This window comes from Gorilla gorilla, chromosome 2 (genome assembly GCF_029281585.2).
Source record: "Gorilla gorilla gorilla isolate KB3781 chromosome 2, NHGRI_mGorGor1-v2.1_pri, whole genome shotgun sequence".
Lineage (NCBI taxonomy): Eukaryota > Metazoa > Chordata > Mammalia > Primates > Hominidae > Gorilla > Gorilla gorilla.
Window position 1 is genome coordinate 25,525,344 of NC_086017.1, and position 14,990 is coordinate 25,540,333.

The following is a 14,990-nucleotide window of genomic DNA, read 5'->3' on the forward strand; positions in this document are numbered from 1 at the left end:
ATAGGGCCAGGCGCAGTGGCTCATGCCTGTAATCCCAGCACTTTGAGAGGCTGAGGCGGGCAGATCATGAGGCCAAGAGATCAAGACCATCCTGGCCAACATGGTGAAATCTTGTCTCTACCAAGAGTACAAAAATTAGCTGGGTGTGGTGGCGGGCGCCTGTAGTCCCAGCTACTCGGGAGGCTGAGGCAGGAGAATTGCTTGAACTCAGGAGGTGGAGGTTGCAGTGAGCAGAGATCGCGCCACTGCACTCCAGCCTGGCGACAGAGCGAGACTGCAAAAGAAACACAACAGTATATAGGCCATAATTTACAATTTTAATACATTTTATTACTGCAGAAAAAAAAGCACTGAAATAGCACTGGTACCAGTGATCTTGGGCCATAAAAGTGAAATAGCCTCTGTTTATTCATTTGATACATGGAGAAGCCAGCTAAATAATCTAAAGTCTATTCATGTTCAAATTCCAAGTCTATAATTATTCAGTGATAATTTGTTTGGTATTCAAATACGTCTACCCAAATATTAAACTACCTGGGGAAAAAATTCTTTAATCAAATACTTCTTATTAAAAGTTTCCAAAATCACACTGAAGTCATATAAAAAAAAACAAATGAAAAGAAATTCTAAAGCAATGTAACTGATCTTTCAGTAACTCTAGCTCACAAATATATGAGAGCCATTATTTCAATGCTAACACTTATTTCTTTAAATGCTGAATTTCTTAAAATGCTTTAGACCTCTTAGAAATTACTTTCAGAATCTTCATTGTAATATCTTCAATGGCAGCAAATATTCATCCATTTAAGTGCAATTTTGATATTTATGCACAGCTAAAATTCTTTGGAGTCAAGCATAATAAAAAAAAGAAGATTAAGCTGGGTGCAGTGGCTCATGCCTGTAATCCCAGCACTTTGGGAAGCGGAGGCGGGCGGATCACCTGAGGTCGGGAGTTCAAGGCCTGCCTGACCAACATGGAGAAACCCCATCTCTACTAAAAATACAAAATTAGCCAGGCATGGTGGCACACGCCTGTAATCCCAGCTACTCGGGAGGCTGAGGCAGGAGAATCACTTGAACCCAGGAGGCGGAGGTTGCAGTACGCTGAGATTGCACCATTGCACTCCAGCCTGGGCAAGAAGATCGAAACTCCGTCTCAAAAAAATAAATAAAGAAATAAAATAAAAAGGTTAAAGTGGGTATCACTATGATAAAGAAATAAAATAAAACCCACATCTGGCTCTAAGGTAATAAGACTGGTGTTTTGTTTTGTTTCACAAACTAGTTCTGAGGACATGTCAGGAAAAGGAGGTGTTTCAGTCAGTGTGTAAACTCTGTACACAGCCTTCCTTGGTGCCGAATTCAGAGGACAGTGCTCACTGGGATGCAGAAAAAGCCTGCAAGTCTGTAGGAATACTTTACAGGCAAAAACATTTTACCCAAGGGCATTTAAAAAAAATCTTTAATCAAGTTCTCTAGATGTTAGTGATAAAACAGAAATGGGTCTTCCTTACTGAGACCTGAATACAAAACTTATTCTAATACAATTTCTTTTATTGGCATACCTTTCAGATTTTGCTAAACAACATAAATTTTCATAATTACTCTGGGTAAGCATTATCTCTAACAAATGAAAAAGATTACTGACACTAAGTTAAATGACTTTTCCCAAATCCTTTTGGCTAGAATATGGCAAACCAAGGACTAAACCACCTCAGGTCTTCTCTTTATCCATTGTTCTATGTTCCCACAAAGCTTTAGAACAGTGGTTAATCAGTTACAGTGATAAGTTAACTAGGGTTGCTTATAAAATACTGAATCACAAAATTGCTTGATCTTGAAAATGTGGACTTCATTAGAGGGTGGGGGCAGGAGAGTCTGTCTACTCTTTTTTCTGTTTGTACATTAACACATGTTCATTTTATGAAACGCAGACAATTAAGAAATGAAGATTCTCCATAATCTGTCTGTCCTCTGAAATAAAATATATACACAAAATCTGAAAAAATATTTAAGGCTAAACAATACTCTGTTACAATTTTTTCCTCAATGTTAGGCAAATTAAATATCTTCATCCCCACTAACCACATAGGTTAAAATCGGAATGCATTTCAAACTATTTAAATTTCTCCTACTCTTACCCTACCACTCATGAACCCTACTATTTTGAGTTCTGAGGCAAGTTCAGACTGATTCAAATTCATGTGTCCCATGGCTAGTCAGAGCCCTGGGTAAGGACCACTCAGCCAGGAAAACAGATGTGGTATTGTCACTCCAAGAGGCCCTCCCTCCTCTCTACTCTTCCCATCATGGCATACAACAGTTCTTACCACCCCCCACCACCCCACCCCTGGCCCAAAAAATCAGTTTTAAAAAATACAACTAACCTTTATAGGAAGATTAGGATACATCAGAACTGTTCCAAACAATTCATATATACTAAACCATTTTAAACTCTACATAGTCGTGACAGAGTTTAGACTAGTATCTCCATTTCACAGATTAAATAGGCACAGAGAGGTTAAGTAATTTGCTGAAGGTCCCCATAGTAAAAGGCAGAGCTAGTATCAAACACTGCTCTTACATATATATACACAATAAGCTTAACAAGGTTGTTGAATATAAGTTACATACAAAAGGCAAATATATCTTCTATATACCAACACAAAAAAATTTAAAGATTGATTTTGGTAATAAAAAATACCAGATACACAGGAATAAATCTCAGCATTACAAAACCTCTACACACAAAAAACTGCATGATCCCATTTTTATGAAGTTTGAAAACAGACAAAAATAAACTGCCATTAGAAGTCAAAATGTAGCCTCATTTCCTAAGAGTGTTGCTATGGTCTAAATGTTTATGTCCCCCCACACCCATTCACATGGTGAAATTCCAACCTCAAGGTGATGTTATTAGGAGGTGGGGCCTTTAGGAGGTGATTAGGTCAAGAGGGCAGAGCCCTCCCTCATGAATGGGATTAGTGTCCTTATAAATAAGGCCCAAAAGAGCTCTCATTCCTTCTATCATGTGAGGATATGGCAAGAATATGCCCTCAAAGAGGAAGTGGGCCTTCTCCAGACACTGAATGTGCCAGTGCCTTGATATTCTTGACTTCTCAGCTTCCAGAACTGTGAGAAATAAGATTTCTGTTGTTTATAAGCCACCCAGTTTTTGGTATTTTGTTATACCAGTCCAAACAGACTAAGAGAATTGTTATTGCGAAGTTACCATGTTGCTGAAACAAATATCTAAAATGTGGAAGAGGTTTTGGAACTGGGTAATGGATAGAGGATGGAAGAGTTATGAGGTGCAGGCTAGAGATAACAACTCATAAAATATTTTTTAAAATTATATATGATATAGAAAAGGCTTTATAACATATACCAGGACTTCAACTTTGATTAAGGCTGTGAGGGACATAAAATAATCTACATACACACAGAGCAATATAACTGTTGATGATGGTTATCTCAGGAGAGCTGGTATGAGGGGAATTTCTTCCTTATCATCAGGAAAAACAGCCCTCAACCTTTCCTTCTCTTATATACATAATACACACAGGTGTGGAGAAGACCCACATGACATCCTGCTCAAAGACAGCCCTATACGTATCTGCAACAGGCAAATATAATTTTATTTATTAATATTTCACATATTTAATATGTTCATTGCGATAGCAGCCATGTATTTGTTTGCTGGATTCTTACATGATGTAAAATAAAGACACTTCAGAGGACTTGCTGAATGACTGTCTACCAAGAACGCAGGCATCAGGACAATGGGGGTAACAAGCAGAATGACTAGAATGAGTCACGGAAGATTTCATGTATTTTTCCAATTATTTACTCAAAGTGAGGACGAAGGGATAAAAGGCAGAGCAGAATTATAATTACTGTATGTCGGTCCTAAACAAAAGAAAACCAATGTCAGATTGTTAAAAATTCCAAAGTATAAACAACAACTTTTCCTGGGGAGCTTTAAAGGTAAGAAACTGTGATGCTGACAGGGGATTTTAAAAAAACCATTTAAAAAACAAATAAGCAAATGTACATTACTGAATAATAGCAATTGGAAGCTCTGAGGAATTTGTCTCTTCTTTTAGAAAATATTTCATTGTTACTTTGGCAGAATGAATTATGCCTGATTCTCTTATTACTCAAGCTATTCCTGGGAATACAATTACAATTGGGTACAATTGTACCCAATTTAAGAAAAATCTTTTTTACAATTTAAGAAAAATAAATCCTTTAATGCCACTGTTTAAGCCTCCAAAACAATCACTTATTAAAAGGATGCCTCTGGAATCCCAGAATAATTACCGTGGCTTATATTTTTCACAAGGCTCCCATGGAACAAATCATTGAATCAATAAATGATGACACTCGACAGGCTCTCTGGGATTTTGATACTTAATAAAGATAGGAAACAGAGGCTCCCATTAACAGTGCTAGATTATGCACAGTCTCATTTAGTTTTCCCAGCAACTCTAACAGGGAGGTTTCATTTTCCTTTTACAAATAAAGAATATTTTGGCTTAGCAATTACTTGCTCATACTCAAATGGGTACAGTATGGAAACTGCAAGATTTAAATTGGGTCTTTCTGATCCCAAGTATCAAGCCTGATACTTTCCAGTGTATCAGGCTGTTTAGTGTACATACTGAGGATTAAATATTTAAATAATAGAAGTCATTGCTTACTTGCTCAAAACCATTTATATTCAGTAAGAAAACTAGTGATTTTAGTACTAGTACCCTTCTATAGGAAAAGTAGATTGGCTTACAATGAAACCACACATCTCCAACACTATGGGTTGAATTATGTTATTCCTTTGTGGTTTTGTGTGTGTGTGAATTCAGGTTTAGTGCATTTGTCTAAGGGCAGAAGGATCAAAGTGTAATCTTTTTTTGGGGGAGGGAATGTGGGAGACAATCTCTCAGTGGAATCTGGATCATGCTGAGCTGTACCCAATAACCAGTCTGTGAAAGTAGTGGTAAAGGACTACAGATGGTGATAAAAGGTATAACTTATTTTAAGCAAATCAATAAATCAAACCATGAAATTATAAAACTGATAAATTAGGGATAAGCTACTTATCCAAGTTTACCAAAATATTTTCTGATTTATAGTCTTTATCATAGATTTTATTTAAATAGTTGCTATCTAAAAACATACTTTATATTCTTGGAAATAAAATACACATTACTATTGCCTTTAAGATTAGAATTTTAGGCTGGGCGCAGTGGCTCACTCCTGTAATCCCAGCATTTTGGAAGGCCAAGGTGGGCGGATCACTTAGGTCAGGAGTTTGAGACCAGCCTGGCCAACATGGTGAATCTGTCTCTACTAAAAATACAAAAATTAGCCAGGCATGGTGGCAGGCACCTGTAGTCCCAGCTACTCGGGAGGCTGAGGCAGGAGAATTGCTTGTGAACCTGGGAGGTGGAAGCTGCAGTAAACTGAGACTGCAGCACTGCACTCCACCCTGGGCGACAAAGCAAGATTCCATCTCAAAACAAAACAAAACAACAAACAACAAAAAAACCCACAAAAACAAACAAAAAAACACCTAGAATTTTTTTTTGTGTGTGTGTGTGATTCTGAAATCTTTTTTTTTTATTATACTTTGTTCTAGGGTACATGTGCACAATATGCAGGTTTGGCACATACATATACATGTGCCACGTTGGTGTGCTGCACCCATTAACTCGTCATTTACATTAGGTATATCTCCTAATGCCATCCCTCCCCCTCCTCCCCACCCCACGACAGGCCCCAGTGTGTGATGTTCCCCTTCCTGTGTCCAAGTGTTCTTATTGTTCAATTCTCACCTATGAGTGAGAACATGTGGTGGTTGGTTTTTTGTCCTTGCGATAGTTTGCTCAGAATGATGGTTTCCAGCTTCATCCATGTTCCTACAAAGGACATAAACTCCTCCTTTTTTATGGCTGCATAGTATTCCATGATGTATATGTGCCACATTTTCTTAATCCAGTCTATCATTGATGGACATTTGGGGTGGTCCCAAGTCTTTGCTATTGTGAATAGTGCCACAATAAACATATGTGTGCATGTGTCTTTATAGCAGCATGATTTATAATCCTTTGGGTATATACCCAGTAATGGGGTGGCTGGGTCAAATGGTATTTCTAGTTCTAGATCCTTGAGGAATCGCCACACTGTCTTCCACAATGGTTGAACTAGTTTACAGTCCCACCAACAGTGTAAAAGTGTTCCTATTTCTCCACATCCTCTCCAGCACCTGTTGTTTCCTGACTTTTTAATGATTGCCATTCTAACTGGTGTGAGATGGTATCTCACTGTGGTTTTGATTTGCATTTCTCTGATGGCCAGTGATGATGAGCATTTTTTCATGTGTCTGTTGGCTGCATAAATGTCTTCTTTTGAGAAGTGCCTGCTCATATCCTTTGCCCACTTTTTGATGGGGTTGTCTGAAAAACCCCTAGAATTTTAGCCACAATCCAACATAAAAAAAGTTACTTATAAAAATGGTTTTGAAATTAAAGAGTTTATACTAAATTAACATTTGTGAAGAATCAAATTATGCTTCTTATTTTGAGGGCGAAAAGTAAATGTTAAAAACCGAATAAATAATTCTGTTCTATGAAGTACATTTTATAACATCTTTCCCCAGAAACCGTTACTTATTTCTGCCAATGGTATTTTTACTTTTCACTGACCCACACCATAGGGAATTACCAGACACTGAAAATCTTTTCTGTTTTCAATGAGTTTATTTTCGTGCAAGAAGAAAAAAAAATATGTATCAAGGTATTATAGATAGGTCTGATAACTTTAGATGAATATTATTATACTTATGAAACAGTTTATTCATCATTTATTCTTGTTTTCACTTATTCATTCTTGGCCAACATTTACTTATTCTGCCATCTAATTTACCTATGTAAGCAACATGTAGTACCTACTACGTGCCAGATTCTGCCAGTTCAATTACTACCTTTTGGACACCAATTTACAAGGGTTCCTTGCAAATCTGAACTGTCTACCTCTGAAGGATACTTGTATTCCAACCTCTACCCAATCTTCTGATGACATTACTCACGTATCTCCTCTCTCCCTTTCCCCATGATATAGTCACGGCTGTAGCCTCTAAGAAGTCAGGTGGAAAAAAACATAAAAGTGATATTAAGATGCTCTTTTGGCAGACAGGACAAGAAGGGACCTTTATCTTTCTTCCACCAGATCAGCTAGTAAGGCTGGTGCTGAGAATAGGTAGCAATAACTATGATTTATCAATAACTACGAAACCAATTTATTTCCCAAAATAGATTTAGGGCAAAGATAATCAACAAAAAATACAAAGAGGAAACACAAATTTGCAACAAAAACATCCATATGGAAGATGCCAGTTTATAGAAATATTGATCCTCCACTCTCACTCCTATGGTACTTACTTGCCATCTGTGTCTGATGTAGCTGCATAGTGCAGGGGTGTGCAGCCTCTTTCATCAAGGTCATTCACACTTGCTCCTGATCCCACAAGAGCAAACAGGCACTGGTAATTGCAGTTGGCAGCAGCGTAGTGCAGTGGAGATCTTTTGGGTCCAAGTTAATACAAGAAAGATAAAAGCCAGAGACATAACTAGTAAACAAAAGCATAGTTGACTCTTACTCCTCCCCATTACAAATACTTTATTTACAGTGAGACTTAGACTACCATATACTAAGTCTTGCAGAGGACTGGACATAAAGCTAGAAGAAGAAAGCAAGGTGGCAGAGAACCTTTAAGTATATGAAATAAGATGAAAATGCAGTTAAGTTATTTCATCGCCTCCAGGCAGTAGCAGCAATCCCAGTCCCAGTCCTTTGAGTGACTTTCAAATAACCTTCATATTCTGCTCAGAAATGTGAAAACTTTCATTTTAGGAAAGTTTCCCCTACATTAATAAAAATGTTCCACAGTACAGAGGTAGCAATTTCTATTCATGTCTCAGAAGAACAAAAGGTAAGAGAAAAAAATAGAAGAAACATTAAAAAAAATGCAATTAACCCTGAATTACTTTCAACCCTCTAAACTCAAAACATTTTTCAGAAGCCCTCTCTGTTATTTGTAGTATAGAATGCCTGAAGTACTAAAAATTAATATAAACTGGATTAAAGTATAATTATAAAAGCAAATTAGCTATAAAAATATTGCATTCCAAAGCCAAACAAAGTGATTTTTTTATTTTTGTGGGTCATTAGTTCTTTCCATTAAGTAGGCTTATGAGAGCAATCTGTTCTTCAAAGTAATTATGGTGTCAAATAGTTTTTATTTTCTTCTATTCATTTCTGATTTCCTACCATGCATAATTCTTTTTACTTCTCTTCTGCACTGGTTCTATCACATGCATTGACATATATTTACACATTTTCTTCTGACACACACCCTTCCCTCTCATACACTTTGCTATGTATAATTCTCAAACTGTTGACACACACAGTTCTGCTTATACTGTCATCTCTTTCAAACCAATTCCAACTGCCTTCAATTCTTTCCTGTATGGTTCTAATGCACTCTGTGTCAATTCCTACTCTAAGTAACTTAACAGTAGTTTTAAATACTGCTACCACAAATGCTCAACAATGAGGCCTGCTGAATGACTACAAAGACTGTCATTTCACAGCTGCCTTCCTGTTGTGAAATACTTGGTGGGATGTGTGGATATATGTGTGTGAGAGATTTATATAGAAGAGGAGAAAGAAAAATTACACATATATATTTATAACCTATTTCCTCCCTCTTACTACTGCTCTGGAACAAGATATGGGCAGTAGAATCCCTCACAAAGAAATGACTTGGAGAAAGGAGAACTGTATCATTATTTTCTAGGTATTGTGAGTTTCTTGAAAAAACATAGGTTCTATGGGGCTTTACATTTCCATAGTCATAATTATTGGGGGGGGGGAGTGATAGCAAGTATAGAGGCATTCATAAGGCCAAGGCTGTGGTTGGTAGGCTAGGGCTGTGGTAGGGACTCAAGAAGAAAACTGTGGGTGAGAACGAATATTTGGAAGTTACTGACTTTAGCTGGGACTCTCAATGAATCATGATCAGTGTACAAGATGCTAAATTGTTCAGTTAATTTTCAGAAGCCAGTTAGAAGGTCAATCAAGTTATTAAGTAAAAATAGGCTCCATAAAGAAACTGTATCATACCCTACCTCCCAAATTTGTCCTTTTTATTAAAGTCTGCACCAGTATTCAGCAGAAGGTTTAGGCACTCCAAATTCCTATTGAGAGAAAATACAGTTAGAAAACTTAATTGACAGTGATTTTATAATGAAATTGGTAGGTTTAAAGAAGCATGAAAGCATGTTTTTATATGAAGATAAATGTGACAAAAATGACATGATTACATTCTATGAAGAATAAAACATTAAAATTCATCTTATCTAGAATTTAGAAAGTTATATACTTACATATTGGCACACTGAGGAAATAACACACGATTCATGTTGTCATTGTTTAAAAGGAAGATCACATTTGCAAAAGAGATTCTGAGGAGGCTTTAGGAAACAACTTGCTTATAGGTTTTTTTTTTTTTTTCTTGAAACAGAGCCTCACTCTATAGTTCAGGCTAGAGTCCAGTGGTGCAACCATAGCTAATGGCAGCCTCCAACTCCTGGATATAAGCGATCCTCCAAGTCTCAGCCTCCTGAGTAGTTAAGCTTACAGCTGTGAGCCCCTGCATGAGTCCTGCCAGCTTTCCCTTATCTTCTCCTATACTATGACTGTTTACATATATGTATCTTTAGTTAATACTGGAGGAAAGGATATAACAAGTATTTCTGTAATTTAATTGTATAAACCTCAACATCAAATTACTATGTTACAATGAAAACTGTAATTGTCAAGTGATCAGACACTCAAGTCTGTTGTCCCTCTCTTTGTAGGCAAGTTACATGGAAGTTAGGTTTTAACTGGAAGGTTCTCTGGCGACCTTGGAAGAACAAGGAAACCAGTCACATGCTCACAATCCATCTCTACAACTTAGACTGTGCTGGTGTACTCTTGGTTCAACGTAGTCGTCCTCTAAAATCACTGAAAATTTTTAAGAAATTATCATTGAGAATAAAGTTTTTGCAAAATGTCCTTTTGAGAAATCATGAATTAAATGGCTTATCACAGATCTAAATTATCAGAAGCATTAGATAAGAAGCATGTTCCAGAGGCCATGAGTTTTAGCTGAAGTTTGTTGCTCGTATGAACCAACTGCCTAATTTTCCCTGGTGGTACTATTTAAAACTTAGTCCAAAATCTTCCAATCTCAAACTTTCCTCTTCCTAGTAGAGGTAAGACACAGCACAAAATGAACATTTTTTTCCTGGGGAAAAAAAAAATTAACAAATCTACTTAAAGAGTACTTGTATTGTTCAGAATATTCCCAGTATTTTGATGTTCTCATTTGAGAACATACTTTTTAAAGAAATAGTTTTACTTATCCAGAAATTATGTTCTTTTACAGAAGGCAGTATTTCCTTTTGTAGGTTTATTCTCTCTCTCTCTCTCACTCATAACCTACAACTTGGCTGGAATAAGATGAAAAAAAATATTCTGCCACCCTGGACTTTTTTTTTCCCAAACAACTCCTGTTTTGTTTTCTATTTTCTGGCAGCCCAGAATTAATAAAAGAGAACAAAGATAAGAGAAAACCTGCCATGACCAGCTATCTTTTTCTTAAAGAAATAAAAATACTATTAACATACCCTCCAGCTGCAGCTGCATGTAGACAAGTCCTGCCAAAATCATCTGGGGTATCTATATCAAATCCTACAAGAATGAATACATCTTATTTATAACAGACATATTATTTTACACTAAAGAATTGTGTCATGAAACATCAAGAATCACATCCTCCCCTCCAATCCCAAACAAAACTATGGGTTCTTAAGTGCTAGAGTGTCTGTTTAAAAGGCAATAGGATACAATGGAGTATTATTTAGCAATAAAAAGAAATAAAGTACTGATACTGATCCATGAATAACCCTTGAGGACATTATATTAAGTGAAACAAGCCAGTCACAGAAGATCACATGTTGGGTGAGTCCATTTATAGGAACTGTTCAGAACAGCCAAATTTTATAGAGATGAAAAGTAGATTAGTGGTTGCCTAGGGCTGAGGGAAGAAAGAAATGGAGATTAACTGCTAATGGTCTTTCTTTAACAGGGGATGAAGAGGTTTTTTGTATTTTTTTTTTTTTTTGAGACAGAGTCTCGCTCTGTCTCCTAGGCTAGTGTGCAGTGGCACAATCTCGGCTTACTGGTTGCAACCTCTGCCTCCTGGGTTCAAGCGATTCTCCTGCCTCAGCCTCCCAAGTAGCTGGGATTACAGGTGCTCACCACCACGCCCAGCTAATTTTTTTTTGTATTTTTTTTTAGTAGAGATGGGCTTTCACCATGTTGGCCATGCTGGTCTTGAACTCCTGACCTCAAGTGATCTGCCTGTCTCGGCCTCCCAAAGTGCTGGGATTACAGGCATGAGCCACCACGCCAGACCTGAACCCAACACGTTCTAAAAGGGGTTATTAAATTATCCATACTGGACCCATCTGCATTAATTTTTAAAAAGCAGGATAGAGACCATCTAAAAATTTTGAGGGGTTTGAGGAGACATACAAAAGGCTGCAAAGGTTACACTTACCTGAAGAAAGAAGTTTTCTGCAGCAATCTGAAAAGCCGCTTAAGGCTGCCAAATGGAGGGGGAACATTCCATGTATGCCACGCCTAAAGTTAACAGAACAGGACAGTATCTTCATTTTAACACAAGAAAAATACAATCAGTTAAATACATTACAAAGAGACCACTTAAGTGAAAGATAACTAAGAGTCAAAATGTCTAACACTTTGGAGAGTAATTTGGTTAAAGTTTGATGGTAGGCATAACTTATTAGCCAGCTATTTTTCTCCAAAAGTCAGGTTTCTCACCTTCAGCACTACTGTCATTATGGACTTTGCTGGGGAAACGTGAGAAGCCATTCTGTGCATACAGGCTTACAGGCTGTTCAGCAGCATCCCTGGGCTCTACCCAATGGATGTCATTAACATTAACACCTTCCTCCCCAAATTGTGACAACCAAAAATGTATCTGGACATTTGCCTAGGGAGCAAAATTCACTACCCTGTCACCCCACCATTGAAACATTTCCATAATGCAACATGTTCAAGAATATTTATTGTAGTAATTCTGTAATAGTGAAAAACTGTAAGCAACTTGTATTTGCAAATAAGGAGAATGAATATATTGTGAAATCTTTATACAATAATTCTATAAAATAAATGAACTAGAGCAACTTGTACAGATGTTAAAGAAGGCCTAAATTTGTATCTAGATGGCTAAATTAACAAGCTCATGTAATTTTTTTGGAAAAAGTTACAAAACAGATAGGTGCAGTACCATACCATTACAGAAAGTAAAAAAGATTTAAAACTTGTTAATGAACACATGTAAATGTGATACAAAGAATGATAAACATAAATTTAAGTATGGTGTTTCTTGCAGAGCATTAGCAGGAGGACTCATCTTTCAAACAAAATATTACAATGGGAACTTTAATTTATAAAATAAATACAAGCAAACTGTTGAGACCAAAATGGGGGTGGGGGTAAGAACTCCTTCGTAGGATTCCAAGGAATCCCTGAGCTTGGCACAGCACAGCCTGAAAAGTATTATCTACAGATAGTATTTGGATGAAAAAAAAGCATCTGGCACATACAGCTTTCTGGGACTTTTAAGTACTTCTAGGTTAAAAATAAAGAGATCACAAAAATTAACAGCTCTGATCAAAACTGCGTTATTACTCAAAGTGAGAAAGAACTGGGGTAACATACATAAAAATACACTGGCTTACCAAATAAAATTGTATTTAAACATTTTAACCTACCACTTTGTCAATACAAAAGAAAGTTCAAGCAATTAATACAACATTGAGGATAAAATCCACATTTCCACGTGAAATGTCTAGAAAACTGCAGTTCACTTCCCTTTGTGCTTGCCTGTATCAGTTATCAACACCTCGGTAAGTACTTACTTTGCAGTGTCAGCACCACTTGTAATAAGAGTGTTGATCAGCAGCTCATGGCCATACCGTGCTGCTATGTGCAAAGGGGTATTTCCATTCTTATCCTCACAGTCGATTACAGCTCCTGCAATATAGGACTTACTGTCAGACACTGGACCATATAAAGATCAGGTCAAACCTACTACATGAAAAGTAATAAAAAATGCTGTTCACATACAAACTAATAGATACAGCAATTTTAACTAGATTTCATTCATAGCTCATTTATTGGGCCAGGCAATGGATTTATAGCTTTTATACTTAAAGCAATTGTGTGAATTAAGCATAAGATTTTAGTAGATTTTTAAATTGACAAGAGGGTTCTGGGGTCCAATAAGTTTGGAAACTACTGTATTAAAACAAAATTAAACACGTTTCTTTAGAGCAAGACTTCAGAGCTTTAATGTGCATACTCTGTCATCAAGACTGCATGCAATGCTTCAAAAAGTATTGGATCATGAACCTATTTCAACTTTTCCCCTGCAAAACCATAGCACCTATTATCTTGAGGATAAGTTTCTTGGAATATGCCTTGGAAAACACTGATTTAAAGTAATACACCTAAAAGTTCTTTTGATTTAAAAGTTTAGCTTGCCTGATATTAATTTAAACACAAAAGAATACAAACTCAAGAAATTAAAATCCTGAAAATAGTTGCAGATACTCAACAGGGGAAATTGATACACGTATAATGTATATAGAGTACACACATTAATATATAATACAAATTATGGTAGAAAGTAATTTTCTATTTAGCGATATTGAATACTAACTGCTGAAGAAATAACACAGTTCAGGGAAACAAAACATAAAAAACAAAAGTATGAAAGATGCAGCTACATGGTATTTTATACTCTTTAATATTTTATTTTCATGAGCTCTGAAATCATGTATTAAAAATACACAAAATGCGATGACAATTCCTCAATACCATTCATTTGGTGGATGTTTTTACTACATTTAAGGAAAAAAAAAAAAACCCCCCAAAAAAACAGAAATACTTTTTACCACTCTGGATAATGGTTTGTGATCGGGAGAATCTACCGTGGAGAGCAGTCATGTGTAGTGGGGTTTTCCCATCTTTACTCTGGGGGGGGGAAGAAAAAAATTACTCACTCTACTATATCCATAATGTGTAATCCTTAGTTTTACTTTGAATACCCTCTTGCATCTTTATTTTTATAACTAGTATACATGAATTAAGTTTAACTGAGGCCTATGGAGGTAAAACAGCTGTTTAAAATTAGGAATTAATTTTTTTAGCACGTGTATCATAAAACACAAATATACAAAAATTCCATGCTTACAATTTATAAAAATTGGGAGTGGGACAGTAAGGATGTGTCTCCCAAGTTTCAGATTCAAAATTTCACACTGCTCCAACATTTCCATGCTAAGAAATTCTGAATCCTTCCTTGACCAAGTAAAAGTGAGTATTAGAATTAACTTCGTGAATTTTGTGTGGATACATTAAAAAAAAAATACAAATAATTAAAACTACATATATTTGTTTATAGTTACGTGTACTAAATATTTTCTCAAATCACTTAAAATAATAAATCAGACTGGCTGCACACATATATATTTCATGTAGAAGTTCTAAAGGAGTTCCAAATATGAAGAAAAACAATCCCTGATTTAGGTTATCTTTTCTTCTGATTAGGTAGTGTCTTTTCTTTTCTAAAATCTTTCAGTTAACCAAAACATACACGTTACCAACGCAAAGGAAATAAACTACTTAGCAGCTTCCTAATCTCACAGCAACATTCAGCATGCCTTCTGCGTAGGTACTAAAATGGAAATGTCACAAGCATTCTAAGTTTATGCTAACACTGTACAACGCAGATATTCTTTAAAAATCCTCATGTCTTTATAATAATAATTAGAACATCATAAGTATCTACT

General features: G+C 36.3%; 1 protein-coding gene across 13 annotated transcripts in view; it reads right to left on the bottom strand.

Moving 5' to 3' along the window:
- The window catches only part of ANKRD28 (ankyrin repeat domain 28), a 195,011-nt gene that overhangs the window by 33,430 nt on the left and 146,591 nt on the right, over window positions 1-14,990 (bottom strand). For all 13 annotated transcript variants that reach the window (XR_008677970.2, XR_008677968.2, XR_008677969.2 and 10 more), the window contains 6 exons: window positions 14,094-14,172; window positions 13,056-13,170; window positions 11,669-11,751; window positions 10,734-10,797; window positions 9,189-9,257; window positions 7,440-7,580 (listed from right to left, as the gene is read on the bottom strand). Coding sequence is in view for 10 of the 13 variants with exons in the window: in XM_019023464.4 (XP_018879009.1) it covers window positions 7,440-7,580; window positions 9,189-9,257; window positions 10,734-10,797; window positions 11,669-11,751; window positions 13,056-13,170; window positions 14,094-14,172 (551 nt within the window). In the remaining 3 variants the exon portion in view is untranslated. The remainder of the gene's footprint in view (window positions 1-7,439; window positions 7,581-9,188; window positions 9,258-10,733; window positions 10,798-11,668; window positions 11,752-13,055; window positions 13,171-14,093; window positions 14,173-14,990) is intronic.